At 49.4% G+C, this 21,687-nt stretch overlaps 1 protein-coding gene across 7 annotated transcripts in view; it reads left to right on the top strand.

Annotated features, from left to right (window-relative positions):
* The window catches only part of ATP6V0A1 (ATPase H+ transporting V0 subunit a1), a 196,835-nt gene that overhangs the window by 102,012 nt on the left and 73,136 nt on the right, over positions 1–21,687 (top strand). For all 7 annotated transcript variants that reach the window (XM_063959439.1, XM_063959445.1, XM_063959441.1 and 4 more), the window contains exon 9: positions 16,798–16,891. In XM_063959439.1, coding sequence (XP_063815509.1) covers positions 16,798–16,891 — 94 coding nt within the window. The remainder of the gene's footprint in view (positions 1–16,797; positions 16,892–21,687) is intronic.

A 21,687-nucleotide genomic window follows, 5' to 3' on the forward strand; every position in this document is an offset into this window, starting at 1 on the left:
GCAGAGGATCTATCCAACGCCACATCTAAAACATTATTAAAATCCCCCAGGAGATGACAGATATCCCCGGAAATGAAGCCATAAACCCTGCAGCTTTTTTAAGAACATCAGGAGAATATGGGGGAGGCACATACACAGCTAAGAGGAGTACAGGGACATAATATATTCTACATTTTAAAAATACATATCTACCCCAAGGATCCGTTTGTATAGACTCCAACACAAAGCGGACGGTCCTTCTAATAAGAACCGAAACTCCACGAGAAGCAGAAGTGTGCATGGAATGGAACGCCCATCCCACCCAGGGTCTCCTTAGAGAGAGAATCCTGCCGCCCACCATATGAGTTTCCATGAGACAGACAATGTCAGCAGCATATTGCCTGATCTGTTGAAGTACCAGGGACCTCTTAATTTCTATTTCGTCCCAGAGGATGTTGGGCACTCTCAAAAGACCATGGGGTAGGGGGCGTGGCTTGTGCTGTGACTGGACGGACGTGTCCCAGGGGAGCTCCTGCACAATATTGCCCTAATAACCCCCTATATGCCAGCCTATCCCCATACACATCACTCCCAGAGCACCCTATAGCTGCCCTTGCTGCTCTGCAGGTGCTGGAGGATCGCTGCGGAGCCGGGGTGCAGGTTTACCCTGCACCTGCGGGTTGCGGCCTTCCCTCCACAGTGAAGCCGGGACCTAAATTTTGGGACCCCCGTCCGAGTTCTTATAAGACCCGGGTGCCGCACCTCACTCAGCGACCTGGATTCCCTGCACACCTACCTATAGAAGACTGCCGGGAGCCGCGGTGGTGTACAGTGCCCCTGAAGCTGCGGGTCCTGTGCTGGGCCGAGTCGCGGGGACCCGGTGGCGGTGGCCATCTTGGAGGAGGCAGCTCGTGAAATCAAGGAGCCGCGCTCGCACGGGCGGCCTCTGCTTCCTGCACTCCCCTGGCTGGCGGTGTCTTGCTGAGGACAGCGAGGGAGACATCTAGTCCCTGCTGCGGTAACTCGCGGGCAGTGGCTGACGGAAGGAGAGGCAGACTGAAGACTGCTGCCGGCGGCCATATTGGAGGTGGCGGCTCATGAAGTCCGGGAGCCGCGCTCGTGCGAGTAGCCTCTATCTCCTACACTCCCCCAACTAGCGGTATCTTGCTGGAGACAGGGGGGGACGTCTAAACCCTGCTGCTGTGAATTGCTGGCAGCCACAGACGAGGGGAGAAACACATTGAGGACAGCTGACGGCGGCCATCTTGGAGGAGGCAGAGCAGGCTTCCCTGTGCTGTGCTATCCCTGCTGTGCTCAGAGGCCAGAAAAACCACGGCCATCTCAGAAAACTTTTATTTAATTATTAAAATTAGGCATATAGGGGGTGTGGCTTGGTGCTTGACCCAGGTGGACGTGTGGCAGCAGAGCTCCTGCCTGGAACACCATTTAAACCACACTAAGTGCAGATCCTGAGGTCCCTTCTCCCCTTTTTTCACACCCCTACCCCTCTTCTCCCCCGGGCACAGTGGTCTGCAGAGCCGGCGGGTACCTCCTGCACCCGTGCAGGTTGCGGCCTACCTGCCCACCCGAAGCCGGGGCCTCAATTTATCACCAGGCCAGGCCGGAAGTGACCCGCTGAGGTGGACCGGAGACTCCCCCATCCCTACCGTGTCTCTACAGCGCTCCCCCCCCCCCCGTCTGGCAGGCCCGACCGGAGTGCTCTGACCCCGCTGTGCGGCCCGGAGTGAAGATCCAGTGACCGGCGCCGGGTGACGGCGGTGCGCCGGAGCTGGCGTGATCGCGGACGGAGACGCGCTGGACCCCGCCGCCCGCTCGGCCAACCTATAACCCTCAGACCTCTTCTTACACACTCCCACGCCCTCGTCGCTTCCAGAACCGTGTGAAAATCACGGCTCCGCTCCAAATACGTGGTGACTAGCCTATACTCACACGGCAACGACTGGGCTTCTCTCAGCTCTCTAAGAAGCCTGCTAATTCCCATGTTCCACTGATTACACCATAACTCAGCCCTCCAGTGGTTCCCTCTCTGGCAACTTGATAGTCCCTCTCTACTCACCTAATTCAGTGCCTCGAGCGGTCTCTTCCTCTCCAAACCCGTCTACCAAGGTGCAAACATGTCCAAACCCAACCCGAATACAAGAAGACGTGCGGGTACAGACATTTCCCAACATTTCACCAAGAGCGACAAACCCTCCCTACCCTCTGGCCCTCCCTCTCCCAGCCTATCTTCTCCAGAGGGAGACGACCCATCATCCTCACCTGTCCCATCGACCAAAGAGGACATCATGGCCCTGAAGTCGCTCATAATGGACTTTAAAGAATCACTGGAAACCAAGCTCGACAGAGCAGTTACCTCTATTAGGTCAGATATCTCATCCCTATCCTCCAGAACTTCCAAACTGGAAGCCAGACAAGACGTTCTCCAGAAAGACCACATAGAAACGGTCAGAGATATAGACCACCTCATCCAAGATATAACGGAGCTCCGAGCCAAGAACGAGGACTTGGAAAATCGCGAAAGGAGAAATAATCTCAGAATTCGCAATATTCCAGAATCCGTCCTCCCGGCGGCCCTCGAAACATACCTCCAACGACTGTTCTCCACCCTTCTGCCAAGTGCAGGTTCTCGAGAACTGCCTTTGGAAAGAGCTCACAGGGCCCTTCGACCTAGGCCCCGAGATGGCGAGCCCCCGAGAGACGTCATCATGCGCTTCCTCAACTTCAAGGACAAAGAGATGGTCCTTCTCCCAACCCGGGGCAAACCACACATAATGTTCGAGGACGTCAAACTACAATTCTTTCAGGACTTAGCTCCCTCCACCATACTTAAAAGGAGAGAGCTTAGGGATCTAACTTCCGCTCTCCGCACACGAGGTATCCGCTACCGCTGGGGATTCCCCTTTAAGCTCCTGGTTGAATATAATGGAAAAACAATCGTCATTAAAGACCCAAGAGAAGGAGGTGACTTCCTGTCGCACCTGGAGGACTCTGACCCACTCGCTGAGCAAGGTTCTAACCTTCACCCACCCTGATTACCTCAGCACCTATAGTTACATGGACATTCCACTCGATATATTGTTATAAGTACTCCTGTTGACTACTTTACCTGTTTTAGTTTTCCGTCTTGATCGTTCCATATACCCATTGTATATTGTCTGCCCTTACTTTTACCCAGCCCATCTTGCTAGCCCTGTTGCTTGAAATCACGCAGTTTCAGACCACCCCCTTGGGCCCGCCCACATACATGCTTCAGGCAGCATATTAATAACTAACACCCACTTTTTATTCCTATATAGGAACCAAGATGTTTAGTTTGAAAATCTAACTACTAATAATTTTTTTTTCTCAGTATTACTGTAGTATTGCTATTATCGCACTTGTTGTTTGTTACTGCATGCCACCCTTTATCCTCATACCACTCACACAATGACTCATTCGCCTCTTAACTAATACTGTCTCTTTCTCACAGACCACCACTGGAGGGACGTGTTCCTTCAATCCCTGCACTTGCCACACAAACCGCACTGTTGTCTTCGGGCACCTAAACCCGCTTCCCCACCTCTTCCCCCACGTGGAGGGAGTACGATCGCTCCCCGACGCTCCTCCACTTTGGATCCATTGATCCCACTCTCTGTGCCCGTTCCTTCTCGCTGGTCGTAAGGAACTCCTACACAGGCTCGCCCTCCCCCCCCCCCCTTTTTTTTTTTTCTTTCTCTTAACTGCTGCTTATTTTCTCTTCTTACTCTCCTTCTACACCTTTCTCTCTCTCCTCCATTTCTCCTTTGCGCATCCTTCTAACACCTTAAAAGATGCCCCTGCTCCTGGCGTCCTTAAACGCCAAGGGCCTCAATACCCCCCAAAAACGCTCGTCCCTGTTCCGTTCTCTTCAAAATCTAAAAGCGGGCATTGTGCTCATCCAAGAAACTCACTTCAAATCCCGATCGCACCCATCCCTAACCACTAAACGATACCCAACGGCTTTCTATTCCTCAAGTCAATCGAAACACAATGGAGTAGCTGTCCTGATCCACTCTAACATCCCATTCACACTACAATCGACCCACACAGACTCTGATGGCCGATATATCATCCTGACGGGCATGCTCGGACACCTAGAATGCACGATCGCCACTGTCTATGCCCCTAACTCCGGGCAGTCCTCTTTCTTTAATTCTTTTTTCTCAGATCTCAACAAAATCAGAAAAGGTTCCTTAATACTAGGAGGGGACTTTAACACTGTCCCAGACATCGACCTAGATAAATCCTCTGGCCAGACCCGCCCCCATCGTGACTCATCTTCACGCTCTTTAAATAAACACATCCACGAATCTGGCCTCTTTGACGTCTGGCGAGCTCTCAACCCAACGGCCAAAGACTATACCTTCTTCTCTACCCCACACCAATCATACTCTCGAATTGATCTTTTTTACTGCGGCACATTGCTCTCTCAACACGTACTAGACTCCTCTATCCTCACTAACCCTTGGTCAGACCATTCCATCATCACCGCCACCTTCGACTTCCTTGACACCCCGACAACTCGCCCCAATTGGAGACTAAACGAAACACTCTTAAAAATCCCTCAGTTTCAGGAAAAAATCAACCTGGCGCTAGCTGACTACTTCTCCCTAAACATGACCGACTCCATTTGCACCCCACTAATTTGGGAAGCCCACAAAGCCGTTATCAGGGGACACATCATTAACTACGCGTCGCATAGGAACAAAGATCGCAAACAACAAATATTATCCCTCACAGTTGAGGTCCACAACTTAGAAACACTACATAAGCAACGACCCTCGCAACCTCTTTACTCAAAGCTCACATCTACCAGGGCAACTTTAAACGCTCTGCTGGCCGAAAAAACCGAGCATTCACTCCGCTGGCTGAAACAAAAATTCTATGAAAAAAGTAATAAAGCCGATTCACTATTGGCCAACAGATTGAGGGCTCAAAAAGCGCACACTGCTATCCCGGCTATCAAGGACGAACACAACTCCCTCCAATATAACCCAAAGACTATTAACGCTCTCTTCCGAACATACTACGAGCAGCTTTACAATTTGCCAGACACCTCCTCTTCATTAGACCCGGCCCACCCCACGGTTTCAGACTACTTAGCTTCCGCAGATCTACCTCGTATTGACGCCGACACCTCCACAGCCCTTAACAAGCCCATCACCCCCGAGGAATTAACCCTTGCCATCGGTAGTCAGAAACCATCTAAGGCCCCGGGCCCGGATGGCTACCCAATGTCATATTATAAAACGTTTCAACCTGCACTACTTCCCCACCTCACGTCACTATTTAACATTATCTTAGATGGGTCTCCCTTCTACCCCCACACTACCACAGCTGTCATCACCGTGATCCCAAAACCCAATAAAGACCCCCAACTTATCTCTAACTACAGACCCATATCACTTCTAAACTCAGATCTGAAACTCTTCGCCAAAGTCCTAGCAAATAGACTTAACCCTATCCTCCCCTCGCTCATACACCCCGACCAAGTGGGCTTCGTCCAATCTAGACAGGCACTCGACAACACTAGGCGAGTCGTGGATATTATTGACCACATTAACCTACATAAGATCCCATCCCTGACTCTTGCCCTAGATACAGAAAAGGCCTTTGACAGAGTTTCTTGGCCTTTTATGCGACAGACTCTCCAACGCTTTGGCCTTCAGGGTAAATTCCTTCAAGCCATACAAGCCTTATACCAAAACCCCTCGGCATCGGTTCTTTCCAACGGCTTACTATCGGACCCCCTCAAAATCTCGAATGGAACGCGACAGGGATGCCCATTATCTCCCCTCATATTCGCACTCGTCATTGAACCCCTTGCAAACCACATCCGGACCAACCCCGACATCACGGGAATCCAAGTAAACCATACTCAATACACCATTTCCCTCTTCGCCGATGACATCCTCCTGACCCTGACAAACCCAACTATCTCTCTCCCGAACCTCTTCCAAGAACTAACCACGTACGGCAACCTCTCAGGTTATAAAATTAATCAGACAAAATCCGAAGCCCTCTCTTTACACATCCCCAAACTAACTAAATCACAACTACAACAGAACTTTAATTTTTCCTGGTGCAGACGCTCCCTCAAATATCTCGGGATCTCCATCACCAAATCCTACAGCTCTCTCTACAAGGCTAACTACCCCCCTCTCATCACATCAATCCTCACTGATATCCAACAATGGGAATCTTACTTTCTCTCTTGGGTGGGACGAATTAACGCTATAAAAATGAATATCCTTCCCAAACTTCTCTACTTGTTTCAGACACTTCCAATTTCGGTGCCCCCTCAGACTCTTCATAATCTCCAATCCTCCCTCTGTAAATTTATTTGGGACCACAAAAAGCCTAGAATTCGGCGGGATATCTTAGCCAAACACTCTCAAAATGGCGGTCTGGGCCTTCCTATCCTCCAACGCTATTATGACGCGTCCAGATTAAGCCAAATGGTTTCCTGGCATGCCCCAAAACACACTAAAAGATGGGTTGATTTGGAGAGCGATTTGTCGGGACTCCCATCTGTCTCTCACTTGCCTTGGCTCTCTAATAAACTACACACCCCACCCCACCGCACCTCTCCCGCAATTGAACTGACACTTACACATTGGCGGAATCTAGACAAAAAATTAAAATTATCAAACCACCCCTCCCCTCTGACTCCCATCTGGAGCAACCCAGCATTTACCCCAGGACTTTCTCGGGAAATGGCCCGCCCCTGGATCTCGGCAGGAGCTACCAGAATACACCATTTCACGGGGACGCACTCCATTAAGTCATTCTCTGACCTACAAACTACGTACAACCTACCTAACTCTCTGTTCTATCAATACCTACAAATTCGCCACTTTCTTTCCTCCCTACAGCTAACGTTTCCTCTATCGGCCCCCACACCTCTTGAGAGACTCTGTATTTACAACCCTACCAGTAGAGGCACCATCTCCCTCCTCTACAAAACCATCCTCAGCCCTACACCCCACCTCTCGAATCGCACGAAATAGCCTGGGAGATCGACATGGGGTGCCACTTAGAGGACAAGGGTTGGGACACAATCCGCACCGCGATTTCGCAATGCTCCATCAGTGTGGCCATCCGAGAAAACTCATACAAAATATACACAAGATGGTACCTAGTACCGGACCGATTGCATAGGATCTATCCCGACACCTCCAACCTTTGCTGGAGGAACTGCGGCCACATAGGCACGTTTTATCACATCTGGTGGACCTGCCCGGTGATTGTTCAATACTGGGCAAAGGTCCGTAAGCTTATCTCACGACTAATCGACTTACCAGCGCCCCTATCGCCCGCAAACCTCCTCCTCTGTTCTCCACCTGATCACATCTCTAAGGACTCTAAAAACCTGATTCTCTTTTTATCTTGCGCAGCAAAATACCAAATAGCAGGTAACTGGAAGAATCCAGAAGCCCCCAGCAACCAGGCTCTTACAAATAGAATCTGGTTTATCGCAAACATGGAATACATTACTAGTCTTCGCCAAAACACAGTTAAAAAGTTCCACTCCACCTGGCTCCCATGGTACAGATTACATGACCACCCCCTCCCAGGACTAAATTAATTAAGGACCTCGCCCCGCAACTACTGCCCCTCCTCCTACATCCCCCCCCCCCTTCCCTTTTCTTTTCTCTTTCTTTTCTTTTCTTTTTTTTTTTTTCCTCTTCTCTCTCTTCTCCTATCCCCTGGACCCGCATCCTCTCGAAGAAATTGTTCTATTTCCTCACTCTCTCCCTTCTTACATAACTCTGATCCCCTTGGTTTCGAGTTCTTCGTCTCCTACATGACTTCTCTATCAACCACACCACACTCTCTTACCGTTCTCGTAAAGAAACTTTTTGTATTTGTATTAGTAACCATTCTGGCTATACAGCCCCCTGTTTACTGTTTACTGTTTATGCTCTAGCAATTGAATTATGTGTTTCTGACATAAAATAAAAAATTTATATGATGAAAAAAAAAAAGACCATGGGGTATAGACGGGATCCGCAGGAGACATGGGCACTTTAAGACTTTCAAAGGGGCGTGACCTGGCTCCTCCCTCTATATCCCTCCCCAGACTCCGTTTTAGAAATGTGCCCGGACGAGACACAGGGCACTCGGGGAGCTCTTAGAGTTTCTCTGAAAAGACTTAATGTTAGTTTTTTTTATTTTGGGGAGATCTGCTGGCTACAGACTCCCTGCTTCGTGGGAAAGAGGGGAGAGCAGTCTAGACCCACTTCTAATGAGTTTCAGGGCTCTGCTGCTGCTGACAGGATGCCTTCAGCTCCTGAGGGGAGATGAACGCCAGGCTCTCCTGGATGCTCCCTCCCACAGCTTGCCGTCCCCCCTCTTCAGCCAGAAGTCAGAAGACAGGTGAGTATTGAGGAAAATACATCTTCTTCAAAAAGACGGCATATAAGAGGTACCGCACAGTGGCTTGCTCAGTGCGCGCCAGGCTCCCGTTCAGGTCACACCGCTGGGTGCAGGGCGCTGGGGGGGGGGCGCCTTGGGGACCTTATTACCTCTATAAACTGGCTGGCAATGATATTCAGTGCCCAGGCACTGTCCGCAATACCCCCGCCAGGATAAATATATAAAATTAAGCGAAGCGCGCCATGTTGGGGGGTGGGGCTTCTTCCTCACTGCTCACTGGCGCCATTTTCCTCCTCAGTGAAGTCGCTGGTCCTTCCTCACCCGCAGCAAGTACCAGGGGGCTCAAAACAGAAGGGGGGGGGGGGCATATTTATTTATTATAAGTAAAGCGCAGCAGCTCTGGGACATTTATTAGTGTGATCAGACCTGCTTATTTGGCTCTGGGATGTGAGCTGGCTATTTCCCTTTGTGTTCCCTCACAGGCTTGGTGTGTGTTCTGTCTCTGGGTAGTCGACATGTCGGAGGCAGATTATCCTTCTTCGGGGGATAATTTATCAGGGACACCAAATGTCTTGGGGGTGGCCCTGTCGGCACCGCCGACTGCAGATTGGTTAACTACATTGAATGCCCTGCATGCTAGTGTCACGTCATTAAATCAAAAATTTGATCAGTCTGAATCTCAATCCCAGGTGTGGAAAAGATCAGTGGAGGACGCTTTATTACAAATGCAAGACCCTGCGGGGTCGCACAAGCGTAGTGTTGACCAGTTAGTTGACACGGGTACCGACACGGACTCGGAGGCCGATGTCGATTATGCTGATTCTAGGTTGGACCCTAAATTGGCTAAGAGTATTCAGTATATGATTGTTGCTGTCAAAGATATCTTGAATATTAATGAGGACCCTATTACACCTGAAACCAGGGTCCTTATTTACAAGGAAAAGAAGCGCTCGGTTACCTTTCCTCCTTGTTTCGAACTGAACGCTCTCTTTGATAGCATTAGGAACAGCCCTGATAAAAAAATTCTGATTCCTAAAAGGATCAGGGTGGCATACCCCTTTCCCGAGTCTTATAGGGATACGTGGGAAAATCCCCCCACAGTAGACAAAGCCCTGGCGCGTTTGTCAAAACAAGTAGCCCTCCCTGCAGCCCAATCGACGGCCCTTAAGGAGCCGGCGGACCGTAAGCACGAGGCTACCCTAAAGGCTATTTTCACTACTACAGGGACCTGCTCAGGCCTCTTATTGCGTCTGCGTGGGTCAGTAGTGCTATTGAAAAGTGGGCAGACACTTTGTCTTCTGATTGGGATACTCTGGATGGAGATAACATCCAGGTAACGCTTGGTTATATCAGAGATGCAGAGGCTGCAAGGGATGCTGGCCTGCTAGGTGCTAAGGCGAATGCTATGTCCGTTGCGGCTAGGCGAGCGCTCTGGACTCGCCAGTGGAATGCTGATGCTGATTCCAAGAGAAATATGGAGTCTCTTCCTTTTAAGGGAGGTGAACTTTTCGGTGACGGTCTTACTAATTTAGTATCAGCAGCTACCGCGGGTAAATCTACCTTTTTACCTTCTGTTCCTACGCAACAGAAGAAACAGCCACATTATCAAATGCAGTCCTTTCGGCCCAACAAGTATAGAAGAGGCCGAGGAAACTTCTTCCTGGCTACCAGAGGTAGAGGAAGAAGCAAGAGGGTACCCACATCCTCGGGTTCCCAAGAGCAGAAGTCCTCCCCGGCTTCTGCCAAATCCTCCGCATGACGCCAGGTCTCCCTTACAGGGGCCCGCACCGGTGGGGGCACGCCTAAAGCTTTTCAGTCAGATCTGGGTTCGCTCGGGTCTAGACCCTTGGGTATTGAGTATTGTGTCCCAAGGGTACAAACTGGAGTTTCAAGACGTTCCCCCCTCACCGTTTTTTCAGATCAGCCTTAACAGCTTCGCTTCCGGACAGGGCTCTGGTCTGCGGTGCAGTACAAAACTTGTGTCAAAATCAGGTTGTGGTCCCGGTACCCCTGGCACAGCAGGGGCAGGGGTTTTATTCAAGCCCGTTTGTGGTGCCGAAGCCGGATGGCTCGGTAAGACCAATCCTCAACCTGAAATCTCTCAATTTCTTCCTGGTGAAATTCAAATTCAAGATGGAGTCTCTCAGAGCGGTGATCTCCAGTCTGGAGGAGGGGGAATTCATGGTCTCATTGGACATCAAGGACGCCTACCTTCATGTCCCCATTTATCATCCTCATCAAAGTTTCCTGAGGTTTGCTATCCAGGATACGCACTACCAGTTTCAGACGTCGCCGTTTGGTCTATCCACGGCTCCGAGGATTTTCACTAAAGTAATGGTAGAAATGATGGTTCTCCTGCGCAAGCAAGGTGTTACAATTATCCCGTACTTGGACGATCTCCTGATAAAGGCGAGGTCCAAGGACAAATTGTTGCAGGACATTGCACTATCCCTGTCAATTCTACAACAGCACGGCTGGCTCCTGAACTTGCCGAAATCACTGTTAATCCCGACAACCCGGTTGGCGTTTTTGGGCATGATACTGGATACGGTCCAACAGAGAGTGTTCCTCCCCATGGAGAAAGCTCGGGAAATTTAGAGTCTGGTAAAACTCTTGCTAAAACCTAAAACGGTCTCCATTCATCAATGCATTCAATTGCTGGGAAAAATGGTGGCGGCATACGAGGCCCTCCAGTTTGGGAGGTTCCATGCCAGAGTGTTCCAGTGGGACCTGTTGGACAAATGATGCGGATCCCACCTTCATATGCACCGGAGGATAATTCTATCTCCCAACACCAGAGTCTCACTTCTGTGGTGGCTCCACAGCTCTCACCTCCTTGCGGGACGCCGGTTCGGGATCCAGGACTGGATCCTGGTAACCACGGATGCAAGTCTCCGACGTTGGGGGGCAGTCACTCTGGGGGTGAGCTTCCAAGGAAGATGGTCAAGTCCGGAAACGCATCTTCACATAAACGTTCTGGAACTGAGAGCCATTTACAACGGCCTCCTACAAGCGGAACATCTTCTTCTTCGGAACCTGCCGGTTCTGATCCAATCGGACAATGTCACGGCAGTGGCTTACATCAACCGCCAAGGCGGCACTAGAAGCAGAGCAGCAATGGCAGAAGCCACGAAAATTCTTTGTTGGGCGGAAAAACATACAAGCGCTCTGTCGGCAATATTCATTCCGGGAGTGGACAACTGGGAAGCAGACTTCCTCAGCAGACACGACCTTCATCCAGGAGAGTGGAGCCTCCATCAGGAGGTCTTCGCACTGATAACAGTTCGATGGGGGGTTCCCCATATAGACATGATGGCGTCTCGCCTCAACAGAAAACTTCTGAGGTATTGTTCCAGGTCCAGGGACCCTCAGGCGGAGGCAGTGGATGCGCTGATAACACCCTGGGTGTTTCCGTCGGTGTACATTTTCCCTCTGCTTCCTGTCATCCCAAAGTTGTTGAGACTTCTAAAAAGAACAAACATTCCAGCGCTCCTTGTAGCCCCAGATTGGCCAAGGAGAACGTGGTACCCGGATCTTCAGACGTTACTAGTCGACGATCCCTGGCCTCTTCCTCTTCGCGAGGACCTGCTGCGGCAGGGGCCGTTCGTCCACCAAGACTTACAGCGGCTACGTTTGACGGCATGGCGGTTGAACGCCAGATTTTAGCCCGGAAGGGTATTCCCAGTGAAGTCATGCCTACTCTTATTCTTGCCAGGAAGGCTGTGACGTCAAAGCACTATCACCGTATTTGGAGGAAATATATTTCCTGGTGCGAGTCCAAGAGAGCTCCAGTGGAGAAATTTGACCTTGGACGTTTTCTCCATTTTCTACAGAATGGAGTGGATGCGGGCCTTAAATTAGGCTCCATTAAAGTGCAGATTTCTGCCTTGTCCATTTTCTTTCAGAAACAATTGGCCTCACTTCCTGAAGTGCAGACCTTTGTGAAAGGGGTGTTGCACATCCAACCTTCTTTTGTGCCCCCTGTGGCACCTTGGGACCTTAACGTCGTATTATCGTTCCTTCAGTCACATTGGTTTGAACCTTTGCGTAAAGTGGAGTTAAAATTCCTCACTTGGAAAGTTGTCATTTTGTTGGTGTTGGCATCCGCAAGTCGGGTGTCGGAGTTGGCGGCCTTGTCTCACATGAGCCCTTATTTAATTTTCCATGAAGATAGAGCAGAGTTGCGAACTCTGCAACAATTTCTGCCAAAGGTGGTTTCCTCTTTTCATATCAACCAACCTATTGTGGTGCCAGTGGCTACTGGCGCTTTGGCTGAGAATAAGTCTCTGGATGTGGTCAGAGCTTTAAAGATTTATGTAGCCAGGACGGCTCCATTGAGGAAAACCGAGTCTCTGTTTATTTTGTATGCTCCCAATAAGATTGGGGTTCCTGCTTCCAAGCAGACCATTGCCCACTGGATATGTCAGACAATTCAGCAGGCTCATTTAATGGCAGGCTTGCCGTTGCCGAAATCAGTGAAGGCCCATTCCACTAGGAAGGTGGGTTCGTCCTGGGCGGCTGCCCGGGGTGTCTCGGCATTGCAACTTTGCCGAGCTGCTACTTGGTCGGGGTCAAACACGTTTGCTAAATTCTACAAGTTTGATACCTTGGCCGATGAAGACCTTAAATTTGGTCAATCGGTGCTGCAGAGTCATCCGCACCCTCCCGCCCGCTATTGAGCTTTGGTATAAACCCCATGGTCTTTTGAGAGTGCCCAACATCCTCTAGGACGAAATAGAAAATAGAATTTTAAATACCTACCGGTAAATCCTTTTCTCTGAGTCCGTAGAGGAAGTTGGGCGCCCGTCCCAGTGCATACTGTATCTGCAGTTTAGTTCTGGTTACACACAGGTTGTGTTTTTGTTTTTGTCTTCAGCTTGTTGCTGAGGTTTTGTCCATGTCCGTTGACATGTGTTCAGTTATCTGCCATGTTATACGGCATGCTTATGGCGTGAGCTGGTGATGGCTCACATTGTTTGTTAAGTCCTTTCCTCGTAATGTCCGTCTCGCCGAGCACAGTTCTAAACTGAGTCTGGGGAGGGATATAGAGGGAGGAGCCAGGTCACGCCCCTTTGAAAGTCTTAAAGTGCCCATGTCTCCTGCGGATCCCGTCTATACCCCATGGTCTTTTAAGAGTGCCCAACATCCTCTACGGACTCATAGAAAAGGATTTACCGGTAGGTATTTAAAATCCTATTTTTATCATTGAGCCCTCTCACATTCCACAACATCACTTTAAGCCCAGCCATAATAAGTCAAAATCATAATAAGGACATTAACCCGCAACCAGCCAAGTCCGCCATTCAGGTACGCAATAGCAAGACACCAGTGCCCAAAAAGTACAGCGATAATCCACATACATTTAAACCATAAACATCCACACAGAAAATAACCGCAGCCTGAAACAACTCTCCTCCCCCCACCCTGTATACCACTCCCAACCTGTAGCATACTTGGATCCCAAAACAGTACAAATTCCTACAAAAAAAACCAAGCAAAAATTTGTTGCACCATAAATTGGTGCAGGCAGAACCTACAGAGAGGGAAAAACATAAAAATAAAAATTGTATAAATATATAATCCCACAGCAAGCTATATACTAGGCGAAGCCAAGAATATAATGGCACTTGAGAAAAAAGAGAGAGCTTCCAGCCACCAAACCACAATTGAAAAAAAATAAAACAAAGGGTGAAGCATATAGATTCTCCCCCTAGGACTGTAAAATACACAAAACAGAACATATACGGATAATGTAGGACCATATACACCCTCCCCCAAAAATATGTCAGCATATATAGACAGACAAATATATGAGGTCTAAGTAATTAAGCAAAGCAGCAGAAGAGGAGAAAAAAACAGTAAAACACTCCCCTATCCTGCATCCCCACAGTAAATATACATATAATTATATCTATCATAGCAAAAGTCTTGCAACCAGAGCCATAGGGAACAATCACGTATCAGCAAGGGCACGCCTCGCCGGGAAGCGTCTATCCAGCCACATCAGGGCCTCACGAGGAGTTGCATAAAATTTTGTTTCACCATCGGCCACCACCCTCAGTCTTGATGGAAAGAGCATAGCGTACGGCAGATCGAGTTCATGAAGCCTCCTTTTAACAGGCAGAAACTGAGCCCTATCTTTCTGTATATCCACCGCAAAGTCCGGAAAGACAGATATTGGCGACCCATTCCATTTTAGAGGGACTTTCTTGCTAGCAAGTTTCAGAACAGTGTCCCGGTCACGTAAGTGGAGGAACTTGCCGATGAAGGTACGGGGCGGGGCCCCCGGAGGCAGTGGGCGCATTGGAACCCTATGGGCTCGTTCTATGGTGAAGTAGGGTGAATATTCCTCAGATCCAAAAGCATCTCTAAGCCATTTTTTGAGAAATTCTTCAGGAGATGAGCCCTCCTCCTTCTCAGGTAAACCGATGAAACGGACATTATTGCGCCGTAAGCGTCCCTCCATATCCGTCAGCTTTTTGCGCACATCAGTCATTTTGAGATTCCAAAGCATCAGTACGTCATCCCAACGGGGTGACAGTGTCCTCAACATTGAAGAGACGAGTCTCGGCCTCACCCGCTGAAGATCCTGATGAATAATGGAGAGGTCAGACTGCACCTGCCCAATTTTATCAGCCAAGCGAGCCTCACTAGCAGTCACGGCATCCAATACTCTTTGTAATGCAGCATCCGGTGGGTCAGAGGAAACAGAAATATATGCAGGAGATGGGGGTGATGCTACAGATTGTACAGTCTCCTCCCTCTGCTGTTGAGGACCAGGATTACGAACAAACTTCTCCATTGCGCCCGCCGCCGCACTATGCTGGCGGCCTCTAACCATTTTGGATAACACAATGCCGTAACACTCGACCAATAATGTGTATCAAATCAAATGCAGGTAAAGAGAGATGGCGCACGCACCAACACAATATGGAAGGGCAAACAGGTGCGGTAAAAAAAAAAAAAAAAATATATATATATATATATATAGAGAGAGAGAGGAAAGAACCAGATTTTTTTGGCTGTAATGCAAAATATCGGCACAGTGGATCGTGCTAGATATGGGCGGAGCAGGGAGCCAGGCAGTAGCCCACCTGAGCAGTCACTGTCCTTTTAAGGATTCCCACAAAGGTGTTTCCTGGGTTTGGAAAGGGACACAGTTCCTGTATTAATATGGGCAGGAGCAAGCAATCCTATATATAAGGATAAGAGGAGGGGGAGAGGGTGTATATACTGCAAATAGCACCCAGCACAGACTCCTAGTAACTGTACCCCCCGCAGCAGCAGTTCAATGCTCCGGTACCTCTGGCCCACAGGGAGATTGCAGGCATCACATGACACAGCAGGGGTCTAGGGAGCGGGCCGCGGGCTTACAGAGGCAGACACGCCAGAACACACAGGGCAGCCTCAGATGACGCTCCGGGCGCCCACGCAGCCGAAAGGAGCGGCAGGTATCCTCACTCCTCACCCGATTACAGGTGCCGCGGCTGGCTGCAGCGGGCGGTGGCGAGAGGCGGGAAGGCCGAGCATCCGGAATAGCTGAAAGAGCGAGCCGGCGGCATCACACACGGGCCCAGCGCACACCAGAGCCCACACTGAGAGCGGCTCCAAATGGCTTAGGCAACAACAGTGGCCGGTCCAAATCTACTCCAGGGGGGGCATCAGATACTCACACAGCCTTGGTCCATAAAACAGTCCCAGGGGGGAAATGCAGGATATGTCAGTAGGATATTGTGGCTGGAGAGCTGCATAGCGTGTGTGCTACTCCATGCCCGTCCTGGCCACGCCCCGTGCTGGTGTTCTTAATTTAAAATGACACTCGGTGATAGCTAGGGTTCAGAGGCCTTGTGCACGCACAGCCAAGATGAAGGCGTCACCATTTCCTGTCCACCCTGGCATCACTATGTCTGGACTTTGAGATTTCGTCATTAAGTCTCCTGCCCAAGCTAACCTTCCAAAGCACTGACTCATACCACCTCCAAGACAAAATCCCATACAGAAAGCTGGAGGCGAGGCCCTGGGGCAGTACTCTCTGTGCTGCCTCAGTCTCTTCCACGGACTAGGTAGGCAGCATTGCCTGGTATTCTGGGATCCATTCACAGAGCCATCCCGGAATGCAGGGAAAGAGCTGATATTATATCATTTGTTGGTGATACTGTTTGTGTTGTGTTAAAAACATTATTGTAGCTTCATTATTTCAGCAAATCGGTACAATGATAAAATAAAAAGTCACAATGGTGTTCTGGAACGTGGAAGGAGAGAGTGATGTGTATTACAGTAACTTCTACCTTTCTAATTTTTATTTTACATACATGTATTCATACACCATTTGTATGTAGCCTGGCCTATGTGTTTCTATGTGTCTCACAATTCATGTTTTATTTCCCATACTGCCCTCAGGTTCCGGGCTTCTCTCTATCCCTGTCCAGAGACACCACAAGAGCGCAAAGAAATGGCTGCAGGAGTAAACACAAGAATTGATGATCTTCAAATGGTAAACCCATAAATGGGATGTCTACATAAAGGAATATCCTTCCTGGAATGTTTTTCTAATACACAACTTTTAAAGGACAACGCCTCTTTCTAGTATAGTGAATACATTACGTCGCCTACAGCCCGTGCTGTTGTCATGGGTGGGAAGTTAGAGGCGCAGTAAGTCTGCACCATTACATTACGTTATCTTGCCGATATCATCAGTTTGGAACAGGGTGGCAGAGGGGGCTGGGCAGAATTGCTCACCTTACATCGTAACATAGTTTGTCCAGTTGCAAATTTGCACCCATTTGTTCCTAGCACTAAATAAAACACTGTTGGCGTATTACATCTAATTATAAAGAATAAATGACCCCTTACTAATTTATGTCAGATATGTGGCACAGACATTGGTACCTTTGTGCACACATGGTGGAGCTGCCCGAATCTCGTTCCTTTTTGGAAGATTGGGTATGGTGAGGGTATCCAATTAGGTGCGATTAAACATCTGGAGTGGACAACAGGAGTTTTTCGCAATTTTTCACCAATATTTTTTTTTTCTGCAGATGGGTACACTGGTATTCCACAGGGAATAACATTGGGGTGTAGAGTTGAATCTTGATCCGAGGCACCAACAGGCTAAAGCTTTGACTGTTACCGGGATGCACTGCACCGCCTCCTCTATAGCCCTGCCTCCAGACACTGGAGCTCAGTTTTGTAAGTTGGTGCCTGCAGTGCAGGTCACTAACAGGGGTGGGGTGCTGCACTAGGCAGCCCTGAAAAGCGCTTTTTAAGAAGACTTAGAGGGCCACAGCACTTTTTTTGTCATTCTGACATGCTGTGCTGCGGCTCCATCACCTCCCTCAGCAGTGCTGCATACTCCCGCGGCCTGGTTCCCAGGTACTTGCAGCGGGGACGCACCGGTTTCTAGGCACACCACCGCTACTGCTCTCCTGGATCACGTGGCTGCATATCAGGGAGGAGGTAAGATGGTCCCCCAGGTGGAACCCGCCGGTAAATCACGATTCAGTCGCGGTCCCAGGAGAGCACAGGTCGGATTTACAAAAATCTGTTTGTAAAAGACTCCATAGTACCCGGTGGTGAAGTCCAGCAGAGGGAATAAGGCGCTGACCTGTAGCCCCTCCCCCAGCTCTGGGTGCCATCTACTGCTGGTGTTCCCTCCCTGGAGCTGCATTTCTCTCCCTCACTCCCTGCTGAGATTTTGGTGCCATCTTCACTACTAGCTGGGCTGATCTCCGGGACTGCTGGGCACGGTCTCCTCTGTAAAACCGCCTGTCTTGTCAGCGCTGTGTATTTACAGACACCGAAGTATTCTACGTGTCATTTTAGACAGTGTTAGTTAAGAACAAGTATACTGCTGTATGAATATTTAGTACAAGTATTCTGTGATATACATCCAGTGTTTACTGTGCATTGTTATATCTGTATACATACATACATACATACATACAGTATCTATATGTAGATTTACTAGTCCAGTGCAGTCTTATTGTTTATATGTAATAATTTCTGCATTGTACCTGTGACTGTGTGTGCCTATAGCTGCTGTGTGAATTCTATTCTGTGTATTACACGTGTTGCTATCACTATATTCTGTACCCTGGGGGGCTAAGTGCATCAGGGTCTCATATAAAATATAGTGTTCCACAGGATATACTGTTTTGTAATTTTTCTCTGTGTGTTTCAGTCACCTCACACCGCATAAATCCTCTGTGCTCTGCATTTGCTGTCACATAACACAGGTTTTTTTTTGCAGGTATTGTGTTTGTCTGGCTATATTGTACTGTTGCGCTCTAAGGCTACATTCCCAATAATGTCTGCTACACAGGGCGGGAAATCCGCAGACACTCCTGCATCATGCAGTGCTGGCGCCACGGATTTGACTGAGGAAAAGGTTTCAGCTGAGGGTTCAGGTACTGGGTGCCCTGCACCTTCCAGTCAGTCTGCAGCACCTGTGGCAAATCAGGACCACCTTGGGCTGCATTCTCAAATATGCTGACTACGCTTGTAACACGGCTTGCATCCCTTGTGGGACCTCCTGTGCCATTGCAGCCACATATTGTCCCTGTGGTTAACCTGCCTTGGGCAGATAATCTGTCTACCCAGTTGCAACAATTAAATCAGTCTTTAGTTAGACAAAAACCTACCCCTCGCCCTGCTGGGGCCAATGGGTCATCTAAGCAGGCCATTCTTCCTCACAATCCACTAATATTTCGGATTATTCTTCCGATGAGGATGGGGAGTATAGTGATCCGTCAGAAACTGATAAAGTTACTTCTGATAAGGAATCTACAACTCAAGTTGATGTTCCTGACCTAGTGGAGGCTATCAAACTGATTCTCCAGATTGATGATGAGATTAATCCTCCTGTTGAGTTTTACCACATTCTTACCTTTTAATTGACATACGTCAGGAATCCTGGTCGTCTCCAGGAAATAAATATTCCCTGTCCAAAAAGATGCTAGCTCATTACCCTATCCCTGCGGAGTTGAGTAACAAGTGGGAAACTCCACCACCGGTAGACTATCATGTCACCCGTCTGGTGGTATCTTCTACTCTGCCTGTCACCACTGTCACCTCACTGAAGGAACCGACTGATAAGCGTGTGGAGGGATGCCTGTAGTCTGTTTACACACTTACCGGTGCTGTGCATAGACCCACTATGGCAGCCTCTTGGGCTCCAAAAGCTATTGAAGCATGGGTTCAGGCAATTGAGGATGAGCTACCTCTAATTTTTTCTGACTCTGGCAGACAATATCTTTTGTATATTACCACAGCCTCTCACTATATTCAGGAGGCTGCCTCTGATGCAGGGGTCATGGCAGCCAAGGCATCTACTACGTCTATCCTGGCTCGCCGGATTCTGTGGTTGACATCCTGGAAAGTGGACCTAGACTCTAAAAACACCTTGGAGGTACTTCCTTTCAAGGGAGACATACTATTTGGGAAGGATTTGAACAAGATCGTGACTGACTTGGCAATGGCCAAGACTGCGTTTCTCCCAAGTATTAATCCTTCTACCCAGAAGGCTAAGAGTACAGCTTTTCGTTCCTTTCGACCTCTAAGCCCAAATCTAAACAATCCTGGGCCACCCGTCAGCCTGCTTCCAAACAAGACAAGCCTGCTGCATGATGGGGCGGGCCTCCCCCTGGGGGACCCCAGGGTGGGAGGCCAACTTCTGCAGTTCGCCCAGAGCTGATTAAAGACCAGTTCGGACACCTGGTTGCGGGAAGTTGTCTCTCACGGGTACGCAATCTCTTTCAAGAGACATCCACCTCGCCAGTTCTGTTCAACGATTGTCCCCTCGGATCCATTGAAAGCACAATTTCTACACATGGTTGTACAATCACTGCTGGAAACAGGAGTAGTAGTGCTGGTACCTCTGTCCCAGAGAGGCAGGGGATACTTTTCGACCCTGTTTCTAGTTCCGAAACCAAATGGGTCTTTCCGGCCTATCCTCAATCTCAAATCATTGAACAAATTTGTGAGCGTGTCCAAATTCCGTATGGAAACCCTGCGCTCTATTGTGCTGGAGATGGAACCCGGAGACTTTATGGTATCCCTGGACATACAGGATGCTTACCTGCACATACCTATTGCCATTTCGCATCAGCAATATCTGCGGTTTGCTATTGACAACCTTCATTTTCCAGGCTCTGCCATTTGGACTGGCCATGGCACCTTGGATTTTCACCAAGGTCATGGCCGTGATGACGGCTTTCCTCCATCGTCAGGGAATCAGGATCCTGCCGTATCTGGATGACTTGCTGATTCTGGCGAACTCACAAGATGTCCTCCTCAGTCAACTGGAGATGTCGGTCTAATTCCTATAAGCCCACGGGTGGCTCATCAATTGGAATAAGTCCTCGCTGGTCCCTGCTCGGAGCATGGTGCACTTGGGGGCACTGCTGGACACACACAGCCAAAGACTGTTTCTGTCTCCAGAGAAGGTCCTGAAACTTCAGGACAAGATCAGATGCTTCCTCTCTCGCCAGAGAGTGTTGATACACTCAGCGATGCAAGTACTAGGCCATATGGTTTCTGCTTTCGACATGGTAGAGTACGCTCAATTTCACTCCCGACCTCTGCAGAGGTTAATCCTTTCCAAATGGGATGGCCTACCTCATCGGATCAGGTCGCAAATGATCTCTCTAACTCCGGAGGTTCGTCGGTCACTGAGCTGGTGGCTACAGGACCCACAGTTGAGCAAGGGCCGTCCCTTCTGGATCTCCAACTGGGTCCTCCTGACAATGGACGCCAGTTTGGGAGCGGTGTTGGACCAGGGAGGAATCTCTCCTCCCGATAAACATTCCGGAATTGCGGGCAGTGTTCAATGAGTTGACACTGGCCCTGCCTCTGGTACAGAACAGGCCTGTTCATGTACAATCAGACAATGCCACCACGGTGGCGTACATAAATCATCAAGGCGGCACTCGAAGCTGCATTGCAATGATGGAAGTGTCAAAAATCCTCCAATGGGCGGTCGCCATCTGCCAGCCAAATCGGCAGTGTTCATTCCTGGAGTCCTCAACTGGGAAGCGGACTTCCTCAGTCGACAGGACGTGCATGCCGGAGAGTGGAGTCTTCATCCCGAAGTCTTCCAACTCCTAGTGGACAAGTGGGGCCTACCAGATGTAGACCTGATGGCATCTCGACGCAACCACAAGGTTCCGGTCTTTGGAGCAAGGGCAAGGGATCCTCAAGCAGCGTTAGTGGACGCACTGGCAATTCCATGGAACTTTTGGCTCCCATACGTGTTCCCTCCAGGGTCACTCCTGCCCAAGGTAATACGGAAGT

The sequence above is a fragment of the Pseudophryne corroboree genome, chromosome 3 (assembly GCF_028390025.1).
Source record: "Pseudophryne corroboree isolate aPseCor3 chromosome 3, aPseCor3.hap2, whole genome shotgun sequence".
Taxonomy (NCBI): domain Eukaryota; kingdom Metazoa; phylum Chordata; class Amphibia; order Anura; family Myobatrachidae; genus Pseudophryne; species Pseudophryne corroboree.